Source organism: Microtus pennsylvanicus, chromosome 10, assembly GCF_037038515.1.
Source record: "Microtus pennsylvanicus isolate mMicPen1 chromosome 10, mMicPen1.hap1, whole genome shotgun sequence".
NCBI lineage: Eukaryota > Metazoa > Chordata > Mammalia > Rodentia > Cricetidae > Microtus > Microtus pennsylvanicus.
In genome coordinates, this window is record NC_134588.1 from 109,544,855 (window position 1) to 109,560,752 (window position 15,898).

The following is a 15,898-nucleotide window of genomic DNA, read 5'->3' on the forward strand; positions in this document are numbered from 1 at the left end:
TAATTTCCCATTATCTAAACTAATTTATGCTTATAATTATTTTTTGGCTGACAAGATCAAGGTACAATAAAACATTAATTAAAAGACCATATATTTCAACAAACAGTTAAAGAAATTTCACTAATCCAGTAGTGCAGATACAAAAGCTGGAAATGCAAGGACGATGCAGCTCAAAAGGGAAAACAATATACGGCCGTAAGAACTCTTCACACTGACCAGGTGTGAACCAGTGTGAATGGAGTCATCTCTCCGATTAGTGCTTGTAGTTTCGTGTGTGCCACACAGCTTCTAATTCTGATTTATCCTTAAAGTTTGTTTTCAGCTGTAATACTATATGGAACTACGTTTTAAATGAAAGATGAATACCATACATACACATTTTTAAGCACCCCCTCGGGTTAGCCTAAAATAGCTGAATCTAATACTTCAGGGATGGCTCTGGCACCCAGTGTTTTCACGGTAAAACGTGACTGAGAAAGCAGATTCCAGTGAGGATGACTGACAGTCCCCTGCCGTCTCTGTTGGTAAACTCAGTTCCTCACGAGAATGCTCCCTTCCCGCCGCCCAGAAGTTGCTGCTCCTGTGTGACCGCTGCTACACAGGCTGGGATGAAATGCCACAGATCAGACAAGTGCAGAGGGGGACTGAACACTTACAGGCTCCGTCAGTGTTGTGTCTTTCTCCAGGAACTGCACGACACAGTACGCCAGCTAAAGGGCAAGACAAGTTTAAGAGACGTCAGAAAAGTAGCATTTAGGGAGATGGGATATTTTCACATTACACAAAATGTCACTTCAGTTTTTACTTGCAGTATGAGATGAATATATTCATAATTGTGTAACTTTTAAAATTCTAAGTTCAACAGGTTGTTAGCTCTAGACTTAGTTAACTCTAAAATACCCACATTTAGTCTTCTAGTGCATATTTATGAATATGAAATATGCAGATTATTATCCTCTAGGCAGTGATTGTCAACCTGTGGGCCTTGACCCTTTTGGGACTTGCATATCAGATACTACATTACGATTCATAACAGTAGCAACAACAATTTATGGTTGGGGGTCACCACAACATGAGGAACTGCATTAAAGGGTTACAGTGTCAGGAATGTTGAGACCACTGCTCTAAGGCTGACAAGGTGACCAGGACCTTTCTAACAGGCCGTTAGGGTTTGATGTATAAGACTCAGGGTCATGTAGTTTAGGTGCTGGACCTGAATATAAGTAAACTTCTATGTCTAGCTTAAAGCTGCACCAAGTAACATGGAAACTCCAACAAGTTTGCCAAAGCAAATTCCTTACTAGACACAAAACGAGCATCTTAATATCTCACATCTGCAACTTTCCTGATTCTTACCTGAGCGTGAAACAAAGCCAGTCCTTTCGCAGTGTGCATAGGAATAAGAACCTTCATTAGGAACTGCTTATGCTCGGCTTTCAGTGGCAATGCAAAGCCATTGATGATGCTGGAGGGAGAAAGGCAGAAGGTTAAGCAGTCGCTTTGACTCCAGAAGTTACACTATCTGCACCTAAGGAGAGCATCTGCTTAGTGCTGGAGCTGTGGGCAGAGGCTGCTGCGCTCTGCTCCTGCAGGGCACCATGCCACCCAGTGTCCCCTACACACTGTCCCGCAGCTCTGATTCACTCTCCTGTCTCGGTGCTGCTAGAATTTCCAGCATGTTCTGTGAGAAGTGAGCAGTTTCTCCTACGTCTTTGAATAATCTGGAATTCTTCTATGTAGTGAACAGAAAGGAAATGTGTAAATGATGCCAAAGAGTCTTCCAAAAGAACAGCCTGTCAACATCTGGGTGAGAATTCCTGTAGTGAATACTTGATGAAAGCTTCATCTCTTCCCAGCTGGAGCCTGAAACAACTGTGGCATAGACCACAGTTCCAAAGGCAGAAGGCTGTGTAGACCCAAGGCCCTGAAACAATCTTCTGCTCTGTTGTTGGGGGCTGAACCCAGGCCCTAGCATTGTGCTCTAAACTTTTTAACTCCAGCTGTTTGGTACGTAAAACGTTCACTCGGTTTCTTAATTCTTAAAATACAACAGCCCCCCTCACCACCTACCTTCCTAATATTTCAAGGAGCTCAGCCACACCATTGAAATGTTCTGTTTCATATATAAACCTGAATTTGGAATAAAGATAGATGTAATAAATGTAAACATCAGGAAACAGGCAAAAAGGTGACGAAACCAAGCTAGGGCCGCAGGGACAGGTTTTCTCTGAACTGTTTAGCCCCAAGGTGTTTTGTTCACACCGCTCTTATACTGCGTAGCCAATCTTGATCTTTTGATCTATTTGCTCTGCTACAACTTGAGATCTTTTGATCTATTTGCTCTGCTACAACTTGAGAAGGACAGTCTCATTTCATCTGGGTTATTTTACTTAATATATAAGGAAAGGGGATGCTCATACGAGAGTCCTTTTCTAAGTAGGAAATCATTATTCACATGAAGGTCAAGGAAAGGGGGTTCATTTTTTCAACTGCTCAGCATTTTTCTAGAGTGTAAACAACATAGGCTGTCAGGACTGCCTTGAAGGCAAATACAGCATGAGGTGTGGGTAACACTACTCACCTCCAGTGTTAGCCTAATTCCTCGTCTCCAGTGAACTGAGACAAGGAGAATAAACCTGAGCCACAGGCAGTAATATGAAGCAAACGCTCCACAAGTATTTAAATCATAGTCCCATATGAAATTTTTTGGTTTTTTTTTTCTCTGTAGCTTTGGAGCCTGTCCTGGAACTCGCTCTGTAGACCAGGCTGGCCTCGAACTCACGGAAATCTGCCTGCCTCTGCCTCCCGAGTGCTGGGATTAAAGGTGTGCACCACCAATGCCCAGCAAGATTTTAATTAAACCTAAAGAAAGCACTTTTACAGGCATTGGTTTGATAATGATTGTTTAAAAAAAAGTAAAAAGCTCAGAAAAAGTTTTTCAGCGAATTCTTTCATCTATCAAACACTGTCCTCATGATCACTGCTGACCCAGAAAAGGAGGTCACGCGCCTCTAAAACGTCAAGTGAACCTCAAGATGGGTAGGAATGACCGAGAGCCTTCAGCTAGGTCAGGTTTCAGATCAAAATTAACCTAAAGGGGCTTGGTTAAAGGAACGGCACGAGGAGAAGAAGTACTCTAAAGGATGAATTTACCTGAGGAAAATGTTGTTAATTTGCTTTCTGATGAACGCTCTCAGCCCAAGAAACTTCCCATAGATCCGATGCAGAACCGTCTTCAGGAAGTCGCGCTCTCTTGGGTCTTCACTATCAAAAAGCTCCAGGAGCTTTAAGAAAAATCTGACAAATTACTTTAAAAAAATAATCGAGCTAAAACCGCTCTTTTTTTCTAATTTTGATTGCAAGATTGCCTCTGAAATCTTTAACATTCTCCCTAAATATTCTGCCTTATCAGATTTTACCTTTGCTAAGTAAATGAAGAGGAGGAAAGCATGAATATTTTCACCAGATTCGTCTTTATCCATTCCTTTGGTCATTTTAAAGAATAGAAACGCTTTATAAAGATAACATTTTTTTGACCTTGCCAGTGACTTTAAAGTTCTTTCCTAACGTAATTTTTAGTGTTAAAAAACATTAAACATTTCTCAAATTATGATAGTAATTTAAAAACTTGGTTTTGGAAGACAGGGAGTCATTCCATGGCCAGGCTGACCTTGAACTTGCAATCTTCCTGCCTCTAGCTCCCAGGTGCTGGTGCTCAGAGACCAAACAGCAAGCCCATATAGTCTACGGAACTGCATGGGCATGGGACCTCACGTTCTGAACTGTGGTGCTGGGCCTCACCAGATTGATGTGGAATTCCTGTTTGCTGTTAATATCATTGGTTAATAAATTGCTTTCGGCCTATAGCAGAGCTATAGGGGAATAGAGATAGGCAGGGAAAACTAAACTGAATGCTGGGAGGAAGAAGGTGGAGTCAGAGAGAAGCCATGGAGCTGCCCCTGGAGACAGATGCTGAAACTTTCACCCGTAAGCCACAGCCTCAAGGTGATACACAGATTATTAGAAATGGGTTAAACTATGATATAAGTGTCAGCCAATAAGAAGCTAATGGGCCGGGGCTGGAGAGATGGCTCAGAGGTTAAGAGCATTGCCTGCTCTTCCAAAGGTCCTGAGTTCAATTCTCAGCAACCACCTGGTGGCTCACAACCATCTGTAATGGGGTTTGGTGCCCTCTTCTGGCCTGCAGGCATACAGACAGAATATTGTATACATAATAAATAAATATTTAAAAAAAGAAGCTAATGGGCCAAGCAGTGATTTAAATAATATAGTTTCTGTGCGATATTTTGAGGTTGAGCATCTGGGAACTAACAAGTGGCCTCCTTCAACACAAGATGCTCTGACTCCATTCTGTTATGTGTAGATTTCAAACCCAAGTAGAATTTCTGAGGTAGTGGTAGGTCACATTCGTGTGTCCTAAACAAGTAACTTGTTTGTGGTTTCCACTCATTTTTGGCTAGGTTACATGAGGATACAGCCAAAAATACCTGTGGAACAGAAGCACTGATCCAAATTATTACAGTTAAAAATGGCTAAGCTTCTCACTTTAACCTAAGTCCGTATTTCTGATTTTGGTTTACTTGATTTTGTTCCAAGTAGATTTATCTCTAAGGGAGAAATACTAAGCTTGTGAGTTCTTGTTAGCTAGACATATTTTGAATAATATAACTAAATAAACCTCATTAGAAATATCATATTCATATCAGGAAACCTGGTTTTTCTGGTTGTTACCCTCAAAGTATTTTTTGAGTAATTCAATCAAAGTCAAAGGTTGTAGGTCAGCAGTTCTCAACCTGCAGGTTGAGACCCCATGAAGTCTCATATCAGACATACCGCATACTAAATATTTATGAGCCAGAACAGCAGCAACGTGGCAGCTATGCAGCAGCGATGAGGTAATGTTATGGCCGGGAGGCAGCAGCACACGAGGAGCTGTGTTAAAGGTCGCAGCATTAGGAAGGCTGAGAACCACGGCTGTGGTTCAAATCCAGACTCTGCCATTTCCTAGCTGTGGCACTGGATATAGGCTCACTCTTTACAACAAGCTTAACAAGTCTGTGACATGTTCAAATTATAGGTTCTGTGTCACAAAAAAACAATGATTACATCTTAGTCTTCTTTGGAGAAAGAACATAAATTTAAATTATACAGGGTCCCTGAACACCAGACTTTTAACAAATCTCTCCTATTCTGAGTGTTAAAACTCTTAAAAGCTGAGAATTCTCAAATGGCAATTTACAGAAGCAACCCTAATGCCCCAGAGGCAGCTGATGCGGGATCCCCTCTGTATGCTGGGATTACCATTGGTTAATAAAGACATTGTCCTAGGCCTGTGGTAGGGTAGAGTAGAGCTAAGCGGGGGGGGGGGGGGGGGCACTGTCCTAGGCCTGTGGTAGGGTAGAGTAGAGCTAAGGGGGGGCGGGGGACTAAACTGAATGCTGGGACAAAGGACGCAGAGTCAGGGAGAAGCCACGGAGCTACTGCTGGAAACTTTGCTGGTAGGCCACAACCTTGTGATGCACAGATTAATGGAAATGGGTTAAACTGAGATGTAAGAGCTAGCAAAAAAGAAGCTAGAGCTAATGGGCCAAGCGGTGATTTAAATAACATGGTTTCTGTGTGATTATTTCCGAAGCCTGGGCAGCCAGAAAATGAACAAGCAGCCTCCTTAAAACAGGCCCCTGTAGGAAGCACACGGAGCTGCTGGAATCAGATTGTTGCCTTGGCTTCCCAGACAGTTTAGGAGTTTGGTGTAGAGATAGAAAATGGTTCCTGCCATGCCAGGCTTTCCCCGCACACCCCAGAAAAGCCCAGCATTCTGGGTACCTAGAGCACCAGGCTGAAGCAGCAAGCTCCCCTCAACCTGCTGTCATCTGAAAGTTTGATGTGCGTGTGGCTTCACTAGGTGCTGAGTGCATTCCACATGAGAACCATACGAGGAAATGATGTGCCTTCCTCCACGATAGCCCCAAAGACCCCACTGTCATCCGACTGATTTTATTCATGGCTGAGTACATATTGTACTGTAAGCGCACATCTAATCTTGTGTGGATTATCAAGAGTTCTCGAAGGGCTAGCTAGGCAGGTGGTAGTGTTTACCATCCCTGAGCCAGGAACAGTTCTAAATATGAGGAATCTTTAACATCTGGACACCCGACAGTGGTCTGAAAGGCCCTCACCATCAAATCCTTAACAAGGCTTACATACTGACAATGGCTTTAAAAGAGAATATGGACAGAGAAATTCTTGGGTCACTTTTCAGTTCTGTTTAGGGTCAGACAATTTCAAATGATTAAAAGAGGCTGTTAAATTGTCTAAAAGCTCTTGCCAATAAAAACAAACGAAAAGTATTCTTAGAAATTAATTATAGAGGAACCCCATTTTATTTTACCTGTGGCGCTGGGAGATGGCAGACAGGCGGCTGATGCTGAGTGTCCAGAAGGCGCCCAGAGCTCAAGCTCCGTGGTTTCTGCCCTGGCAGCTCAGCGTTTCAAAGGCTTACAGTTTTTAAACAGGATTTCACCCTCGGATTAAATGGTCACCCCAAACTTTTGAGGAGCTGCAGAAAGCGCAGTTTGACTGATTGCATTGCGCACTTGCTCACCCTTGATACAAACTCTTAACTTCTGACAGCTACTTAAAAAATTGTGGCCTGTGCAGGTCAGAAGACCACCAAATCAGAGCTGGAGTTACCAGGCTCTGGGGAGGAGACTCAACACAGACCCTCTGGAAAAGCAGGAAGGGCTTTGACCTAAGTCTTGCCAACCCCTCAAAGCCTCTTTTGTTTGTCAAGAACAATTACTAAGTACTTATTCACATTTTTGAATGACTACTCTTAATAAGCAAGTGCTAAGATAAGATTTGAGATCTAAGAGTCCCTTACCTGTTGTACAAACTTCTGATCAATGTATCGCTTTGCAATGCTAGGCTGGAAATCAGGGCTCTCCAAGAATCTCAAGAAGAATTCATACACCAACTGCAAGAAAGTAAAAAGCAAAATGATGCCTATAAAATAATACTCTGAGTTACATTTCAAGTAAAAACACACCTCTCTTATTGGCTTGAGTTAACTGTTACTGAAAAACAGTTTTAAAAAACCTTTATCTTTATAGCTTGGCTTTCGTCCTGATTGGCTTTTATCAACTTGACACAAGCTACAGTTATCTGGGAAGAGGAAGTCAGATGATAAAAATGCCTCCATTGGATTGTCGTACAGACAGGCAAGACTATGGGCCACCCCACCCCTAACCCACCCCAGAAACAAGGTTTACTCTGTGGAACAATCCTAGCTGTCCTGAAACTAGCTCTTGTAGACCAGGCTTGCCTCGAACGCCATGTTCTAGATTAATGATTGACGTGAGAGGGTTCAGTCCCCTTTGCGTAAGTGGCCCTGGGGTGTGTAGGTAAGAAAGAAACCGGTAAACACTGTTTCTCTATGGCTTCTGCCTCGGGTCCCATCTCCAGTCCTGAAGTCTGTCCTCGGTAGACTGTGACGTGAAAGTGTAGGCCAAATAACCCTCTCCTCCCAGACTGCTCTTGGTCATGGTGATCATCACAGCGGCAGAGGTCTGTGGTTCTCTGCCTCACTTATCAGAGTGCCCTCAGGTATCAGGTTCATGTTCCTTCCCCCAGTGCACTACTGTCGCCGTCCCCTAAACACAGACTCGGAGAGTGGGCAGTGTGTAAAATTCACGGCTCCTATAAAACTAGATAGGGGACCTGGCAAGATGGTTCAGCAAGTAACACTATTCACGGCCAACTGCTGACCTGGGTACAATTCCTGGTACCCCTGTGGTGGAAGGTGGAAACAAACCTCCCATGGGTTGTTCTCTGACCTACACACCACACACACACACACACACAAACCTCCCACGGGTTGTTCTCTGACCTACACACTACACACACACACACACACACACACACACACACACACACACAAATAATACATCTTTAGAAAAAAAACAACTAAACTGGTGTGGTGGTCCACTTGGAATCCCAGCATTGGGAGGTGGAAGCAGGAGGATCTCTGTGAATTCTAAGTCAGCCTGGCTACACAGTGAATCCCAAGTCAACCAGGGCTTCAAAGTGAGACCCTGTGTCAAGAAAAAAAAGTGTAAATATGCCTTTACCCATCCAGATACAGGGAGCAATGTTCATTTGATTAAGAGAGGGTTACCTAATTTTTAATGTTAATTTTGCATTAAGAACATAATAAAAAGCCGGGCAGTGGTGGCGCACACTTTTAATCCCAGCACTCAGGAGACAGAGGTAGGCGGATCACTGTGAGTTTGAGGCCAGCCTGGGCTACAGAGAGAGCTGTAGGATGGCTAGGGCTACACAGAGAAACCCTGTTTCATAAAGCCACAAAAGAACATAATCATAAAAGAGAATTCTGCTTTGGAGCACGAACATCCTAAAGCATACAAGCCTGCAATGCTCTGAGAAGTTGAACCGGGGAGTTCTGCTGCCAGCACAGCTTACTGGGTGCCTGGACTATATACAGTGTGAGCAAGAATATAACAGTGCAGCTCAGAAAACTAAGAGGGATACACCACAGTTACATGGAACAGAGTGCAGGAAGCATCTCACAGACAGCTCTGCTGCTGTAGGATCAGGTCGGCAAGAAAGCTGTTGAGAGGGACATGCAACTTGAGCTCTGCATTCACTTGATCTGGAGAATACAGGAAGAAGAGCTGCTTTTATAGAAGTGCCAGTGTGGGGGCTGGAGAGATGGCTCAGTGGTTAAGAATACTGACTGTTCCCTCAGAGGACCCAGGTTCAATTCCCAGCACCCACATGGCAGCTCCTAACTGTAACTCAAGTTCAGGGGATCTGACACCCTCACACCAATGCACATAGAGTTAAATAAATTTTTTTAAAAAAGAAGCTCCAATGTGTCTCTTGGGATAGGGATGGTCCAGGGAAAGGGGTGGTGGTGTGGAATCAGTCTCAGCTCTTACGCAGGTCCCATACCACCCACTTCCTTGAGCACTGCACCAAACAACTTTTCATAGAGATAGTATCCCTTGGGAGACCTGCATGACGTCAAGTCCCAGATTCCTACACCAATAGACATTGTTGGACACGGTGCTGCTTATAACTGTATATGGTTTCTTAATCGTATCATTATTTTATGTGTGAGGCTGTTTTGCCTGCATGTCTGTCTATGCACCATGTGCAGCATGCAGTGCCCAAGGAGGCCAGGAGAGGGCGTCATACATCCCTGGAACTGCAGTTATAGACAGTTTTCAGTTGTAATGTCTGAGCTGGGACTCAAACCTGGGTCCTCTGAAAGACTCTTACCTGCTGAGCCATCTTTCTAGACCCCTACTTTCTTATCCTCATCTACACAATTTCCCTGACAACAATGCACATGCAGTGAATAGCCCAGATTAGCAAATACCTGCTGTCAGGAGCCAATTTGGCAGGTGATGAGATGGTTATTTAATACGCGCTGAATGAGTATTACAAGCAGGTGGAAGAAACAATTGGCCTACAGGGCTAACAATCGTCAAAATGTCACAGTCAGATCATGGGTCTATGAGATGAAGCTTGTCCCCAGAACTTCTGTCCACATCTGTTATCCTGCATTATTTCTTCCTGGAACTATCACATCTAAAAAGAATGTTCATTTGGTCATCATTTCTGGGTGTGCATTGTAAGACGTAGTGATTGTGTTAGGGTGTAGGGTTTAGACGCACAGAACAGAAGCTTGATTCAAGAGTGTTTACTAGCTATACGAAATCAGTTGATGAGACTTTCTATGCAGTTACTGAAGTTTCTCTATGCATCATATGAAGAATTATAATTTGCTTTTACGAATCTTAGAGCACACTTCAGCAATGGCTTCAGCACTAACGAAATGGCAGACCTCACGTGTCTGTTACAAGGCTGGCCGGCCACCTGTGCACGCCATAACACACTCTACACCTTAAGACAAGACATATGTAAGAAAACAGAAGGTCATCTTGCTGTACTGCTCAAGTTTCTGTAGTCCAGGCTAGCCTTTAAGTTGAAATTTAACTGATAATGACATTGACTTCAAGTGGTTCTTCCTCCACCTGCTGAGGGCTGGGTTATAGGAATCCCCCACGACACCAATTGATCAGGGGCTTCATACATCAGACACATACTCTGCCAACTGAGCTACAGCCCAGCTCTGCTATGCTACTGGTTCTGAACATGCCTTTCCTAAGGTCGTTTAAACAAAATTATAAAGTTCTGCTTTTCATCATTAAAAAGATACAGGTCCACCAGAAAACAGTCTCAATGACTGAAGAACCTGAAAATAAGACCTAGATAAGAAGCTAAAGAAGCCAGAAACATTTGGCCCAGGGAAGAAAACCTGAGAAGCAACTTTGATGAGTGTAGGTATACAAAAGGCCCTTTTCAAGGGGTATGGTGACCACGGGCTTTCCAACTTCTGTTAGCAGGAAAGTGATGTAAAGGGATTTAAAATGATTTATTCCATGAAGAATTAGCAAGAGTGAGCATCTATAAATTATATCATGTAGTTTACACTGCATGTTTAGAACATTGCCTGGGCACAGTGAGCAGAAACAGAAACTCAGTTCTCTATGACTCCTCCCTCCCTCTGGCTATCTGAGAAAGCAAAACAGATTCTGCAAAACACTGAGCTCCTTAACTGTGGCCAGCCTAGACGCTCTCCCTCTGCTCTTTCATCTGTAGAACAAAAACACAGACACTAACAAACCCACGAGGCTCAACAGTACACAAAGAACTACAGACAACTGAGTATAAAGCCGGGAGTGCTCCCACCTCTGCAGGTGGTCCTCACCAGGGAGAGCACACCAACTAGTTGTTCAGCCCTTAAATGGTCAGGCCCGATAATACTGAGTACATATACTACTTGACTATATAACAGTTGATTCTAAAAAGCCATCAATTTGAAGAATGGGGAGGGGTAGTATATGGGAAAGTGTGGAGGGAGGAAGGAGAAAGGAGGAATGTTATAATTAAAATACAATCTCAAAACTAAACAACAACCAAAACCATGCTGTGCATGGCAGGCATCACATACTTGTATCCCAACTACTAAGGAAGCCGAGACAAGAGATCACCTGGGTCCAAGAGTTCAAAACCAGCCTGGGCACACAGCAAGCCTCCTCTGCCACACACAGTGACCAGCAAAGGTCATTTACAGTACCTACTCACAACTAAAAATGCCACAAATGAATCTCTGAAGCTTGTATGAAAGCACAATAGGGGCTGGAGAGATGGCTCAGAGGTTTAGAGCACTGACTGCTCTTCTAGAGGTCCTGAGTTCAAGTCCCAGCAACCACATAGTGGGATCTGGTGCCCTCTTCCAGCATACAGGCATACATGCAGGCAGAACACTGTATACATAACAAATATTAAACTTAAAAACATCAGAGCAGATGTGCTGGGCATGGTGATGCACACCTTTAATCCCAGATCTCTGAGTTCTAGGCCAGTCTGGTCTACAGATGGGGTTCCAGGAGAGCCAGAGCTGCACAGAGAAACCATGTCTCAAACAAACAGACAAACAAGCCCCAAAACAAAAACAAACCAAAAAACTAAACAACCCAAAAACTCAAGATGCTTAAATATGCAACTATAACATGATGGACACATACAGTCACTTCAAATGGCCTCAAAATATTTAATAGCCAAATTAAATGCTATATCAAATTTTAATAATTCAAGAGTTTAAAATTTTAGAGAGACCACAGATAAATGAAAATTGTTTGTGTGCTTGTGCAATCTGAATGTGTCTTGTGTAAAAATCCATTTTGTAAAGTGTGTGTGTTACGCTGGTGTGAGTGTGCACATACTTGTGGAAGCCAGAAGTCATTGCTGAGTGTCATCCTCTACTGCTATCCACTTTCTGTAGCTTTGGAGCCTGTCCTGGAACTAGCTCTTGTAGACCAGGCTGGCCTCAAACTCACAGAGATCCGCCTGCCTCTGCCTCCCGAGTGCTGGGAGTGCCACCACCGCCCGGCAAAAAAAAAATCTTAATTGCATGTATGCATGCATGTGAGTGTGCCACAGTACACGTGTGGGGGACAGAAGATAGCCTGAAGGAGTCAGTTCTCGTGGGTCCTGGGGATCTGAACTCGGGTCCTCACGCCTGCATGACAAGCTCTTTACCACAGAGTCATCAACCAACCCCCAGGAGACCATTTTGTAAATTACTTCTCTCTCTCTCCTCTCTCTCTCTCTCTCTCTCTCTCTCTCTGTGTGTGTGTGTGTGTGTGTGTGTGTGTGTGTGTGTGTGTGTGTGTGTGTGTAACGCTCAGTTAGAGGACAACCTGCAGAAGCTGGTTCTCTCTTTGCAGCACAAAGGTTATGGACTGGACCAGGCTCACATGTTTTTTATCTGCTGAGCAGTCTCACCAGCCATAGAAATAGTATTCTGATAGTAATTACCATCTTCCAAAATGTTAAGAACCATTTTCTCTCAGGAAATTCAAATGGAGCCTCAAATTATACCAGTGAAAGATGAAAAACACATTGTTTACTTGGCTGAATTTCTTGTGTTAATTTCTATGAGTATATAAAAATATCCTGATGGAAAAATCTGTCTTTGCTTTTAAAATTTCAAAAGCTAAAAGTCTTTTCCAAAGACTATTCAACTACACCTAATAAAAGAGAAACACCAGCTAAGGAGAATTTCATGCTTTAAAAACGCTCCCATTACTAAAACAGTACCACTAATTTACACCAAGTACAGCAGGAAATTTCAGGTGAACTTCTGCTCAATTCTATTAAAAAGTAATTTAGAGGCCAGGCATGGGGATGCAAACCTTCAATCCCAGCACTTGGAAGGCAGAAGCAGGCAGATCCTCATGAGTTCCAGGCCAGCCGGGGAGGCAGAAACCTACCTCAAAATACAAAACAATAAGCAGGGCGGTGGTGGCATACGCCTTTAATCCCAGCACTCGGGAGGCAGAGGCAGGCGGATCTCTGTGAGTTCAAGGCCAGCCTGGTCTACAAGAGCTAGTTCCAGGACAGGAACCAAAAAGCTATGGAGAAACCCTGTCTCGAAAATAAAAAAAAAAAAAAAATAGATCCAGCACCTACAAACACATGCTGTTGTAAGAGACACACTTTAGAGTCAGAAACAAAGAGGTTAAAGCAAGACAGAGAATGTAAGCCATGTAAATAAACAGTAGCTAAAACCTGGAACAGCTGCACTAATACCAAACAACCTAACTTCAAAATAGCGACAAAGGGCATTTCGTAACGATAAGGGCCATCTACAAGGAAAATACAGTTATAAACATAAACTTATATGTACCTATCAACCAGGTCCCAAAACACACGACATAAAACCTCACAGAAATGCCCAGACAATTCAGCTTTGAGGCCTCTTTTGCTCAAACCTCCCTCAGTTTGACACTGAGTCCACTTCCTGTCGCCTGAAAGAACAGACTCTCAAGCTACCTCTCTAGCCATGTCTGCTACAACATGGATGAGCCTTGAATACTGTGCTAAGTAAAAGAACCAGACATGAAAAGCCATGAATCATGAGTCTGTGAATATGAAACGACCAATTGGAGAAGTATAACTACAGAAGAAAACAGAATTGTTTGGAGACAGATTCTTATTATGTAGCTCACACTGGTCTCGAACACATGACCTTCCTGCCTCAGCCTCCCAAGGGCTAAGATTACCTGCCCATGACAAGACATAGAGTTTAAAAGTCAAATATTTTAAATAAAGGCCCAGAATCAGCAGAAAACTGAAATGGAAGCATTATGAATACAAACTTAGAATCCATACCTGTATGTGAGGCCAAGAGGCCTCAAGTGTGGGCTCGTCCTCCTCCGGATCGAAATCTGGATTATCACTTGGAGGAAGCGTACGGAAGATGTTAGCACTGATCTGAAAGAAATTAAGTTTGGATTCATGTTCTTTGCTGTGTATAACTGAGTTTTAACAATGAAAAATAACACCATTTTTTACAGAAAAAAACGTACTGCTATAAATTCAGTTCCTACCTATAAATCTCTTCAAGATATAGAGGGAGGCGTTTCTCGTTCTCTGGGATAGCTAACCTCCTCAGGCCCCGAGCAGCTGGTGACTACATGTTACCTCCACACACGTCACTACCTGCTGCTCTTCCAAAGTTTGTTAAAATGAAAGAGGATGGGGACGAGGAGAGGGGAGGCAAATATCACCACATCATCTATCTGAATCCGACCGCTCTGCATTCCTCCCAAATTCTACCGCAGCATGTTCTGCACCTATAACAAGAGCCCCTCCCTGTTACTACGGTTATGTAATTTCAAGGATGATTCCACTCTCGGTATTTTAATACTTTTGAGATTTGAGGCTTTAAAAACACAAACTACTCAGAAACAAGGACGTGTGCTGAGATCCATTTTAGAGTCTGAGTGACATGGTATTCATAATTTCCTCCTCTGCACCATCAGTACCAGCTAGGACCTAGGACCATACCCATCCTTCCCTCTCCAGCCAAGACTGCACCGTGGTCCCAGTCCACAATTCTTTTCATTTTTGGAACTCGCTCTGTAGACCAGGCTGGCCTTAAACTCAGAGATCCGCCAGCCTCTGCCTCCAGATTCCTAGGATTAAAGGTGTGCATTACCACGCCCAGACTCATTTCTTTTAAAAATGATGGACAGACCACACCAGACAGTTTAGTAAATGTTTAAGACTGGGCTAATGTGGGGGTGATTATAGTGAGGGAGGACTCCAGTGAGGGAGGACCACAGTGAGGGAGGACTCCAGTGAGGGAGGACTCCAGTGAGGGAGAACTACAGAGGTGAGGACCATAGTGAGGGAGGACTCCAGTGAGGGAGGACTCCAGTGAGGGAGAACTACAGAGGTGAGGACCATAGTGAGGGAGGACTCCAGTGAGGGAGGACTCCAGTGAGGGAGGACTACAGTAATGAGGGAATGACTATTTGGAACAAACTACCTGGGGCAAGAGGGTAATACAAGCAATGTACAAGTAACTTTCCACCTATTCATAAAAAGTGGCATCCAGGACAGGCATCATTACCATAACCCTAGAAGCCAGGAGGCAGCTATCTAGAACTTTGTAAGTTGCAACTCGAAACCATTTTTTTGTTGTTTATTTATTTATTGGAGATAGGTTTCTCTGTGTAGCCCTGGCTGTCCTGGGACTTGGTCTGTAGACCAGGCTGGCCTCAAACTCAGAGATCCTCCTGCCTCTCCTGAGTGCTAGGATTAAAGGCATGCATGACCATGCCCAGCTCTAAAAACCAAATTTAAAGGTAAAACCAGCAATAGTCTGATGGGCATCAACTTCACAAATAGCAGGGCATCTTATGATTGTCACTGGTAAAATTAAACGTTAACCTCACAGCCACCAATAAAATAACCCATAACAAATACTCATAAGTCTGTTAAAGGTTGATCAAGTGGCCCAACTCCTACCTAGAAACTAGCACTAGAAACTAAACAACAAAAACAATGAAACATACACAACTTTTCATTGGAGTAATGAGAGTAAATCCCAGTATAATACATAGAAAATTAAAAATATTCAGATTATCTATCAACTTTTCAAAATTTCTCAATTAAAACCACTGGAAATCAGTTAACAGAAGAAAATAATCTTTGCTCTTGAAACTTTAAAATAAAATAAAAATAGGACATTCAGCCAGGTATGGTGGTGCACACCTTTAATCCCGGCACTCAAGAGGCAGAGGCAGGAGGATCTCTGAGTTCAAGGCCAGGCTGGTCTACAGAAAGAGTTCCAGGACAGTGAGGGCTATACAGAGAAACCCTGTCTCAAAAAAACAACCAAACAAACAAAAACAGGAAGTTCACCAACATTTAATACTTACTATCTGTGGGATTTTAGGAAGCTAGTTTTATTCTGGTTAATATTCTGTCTATA

At 43.2% G+C, this 15,898-nt stretch overlaps 1 protein-coding gene across 1 annotated transcript in view; it reads right to left on the reverse strand.

Moving 5' to 3' along the window:
• Ppp2r5a (protein phosphatase 2 regulatory subunit B'alpha) overlaps positions 1-15,898 on the reverse strand; it is a 46,276-nt gene that overhangs the window by 3,617 nt on the left and 26,761 nt on the right. The window contains exons 3-8 of the mRNA XM_075989485.1: positions 13,789-13,890; positions 6,905-6,997; positions 3,154-3,284; positions 2,071-2,130; positions 1,357-1,465; positions 657-710 (exon numbers count right to left, since the gene is read on the reverse strand). Of these exons, the coding sequence (XP_075845600.1) occupies positions 657-710; positions 1,357-1,465; positions 2,071-2,130; positions 3,154-3,284; positions 6,905-6,997; positions 13,789-13,890 (549 nt within the window). The remainder of the gene's footprint in view (positions 1-656; positions 711-1,356; positions 1,466-2,070; positions 2,131-3,153; positions 3,285-6,904; positions 6,998-13,788; positions 13,891-15,898) is intronic.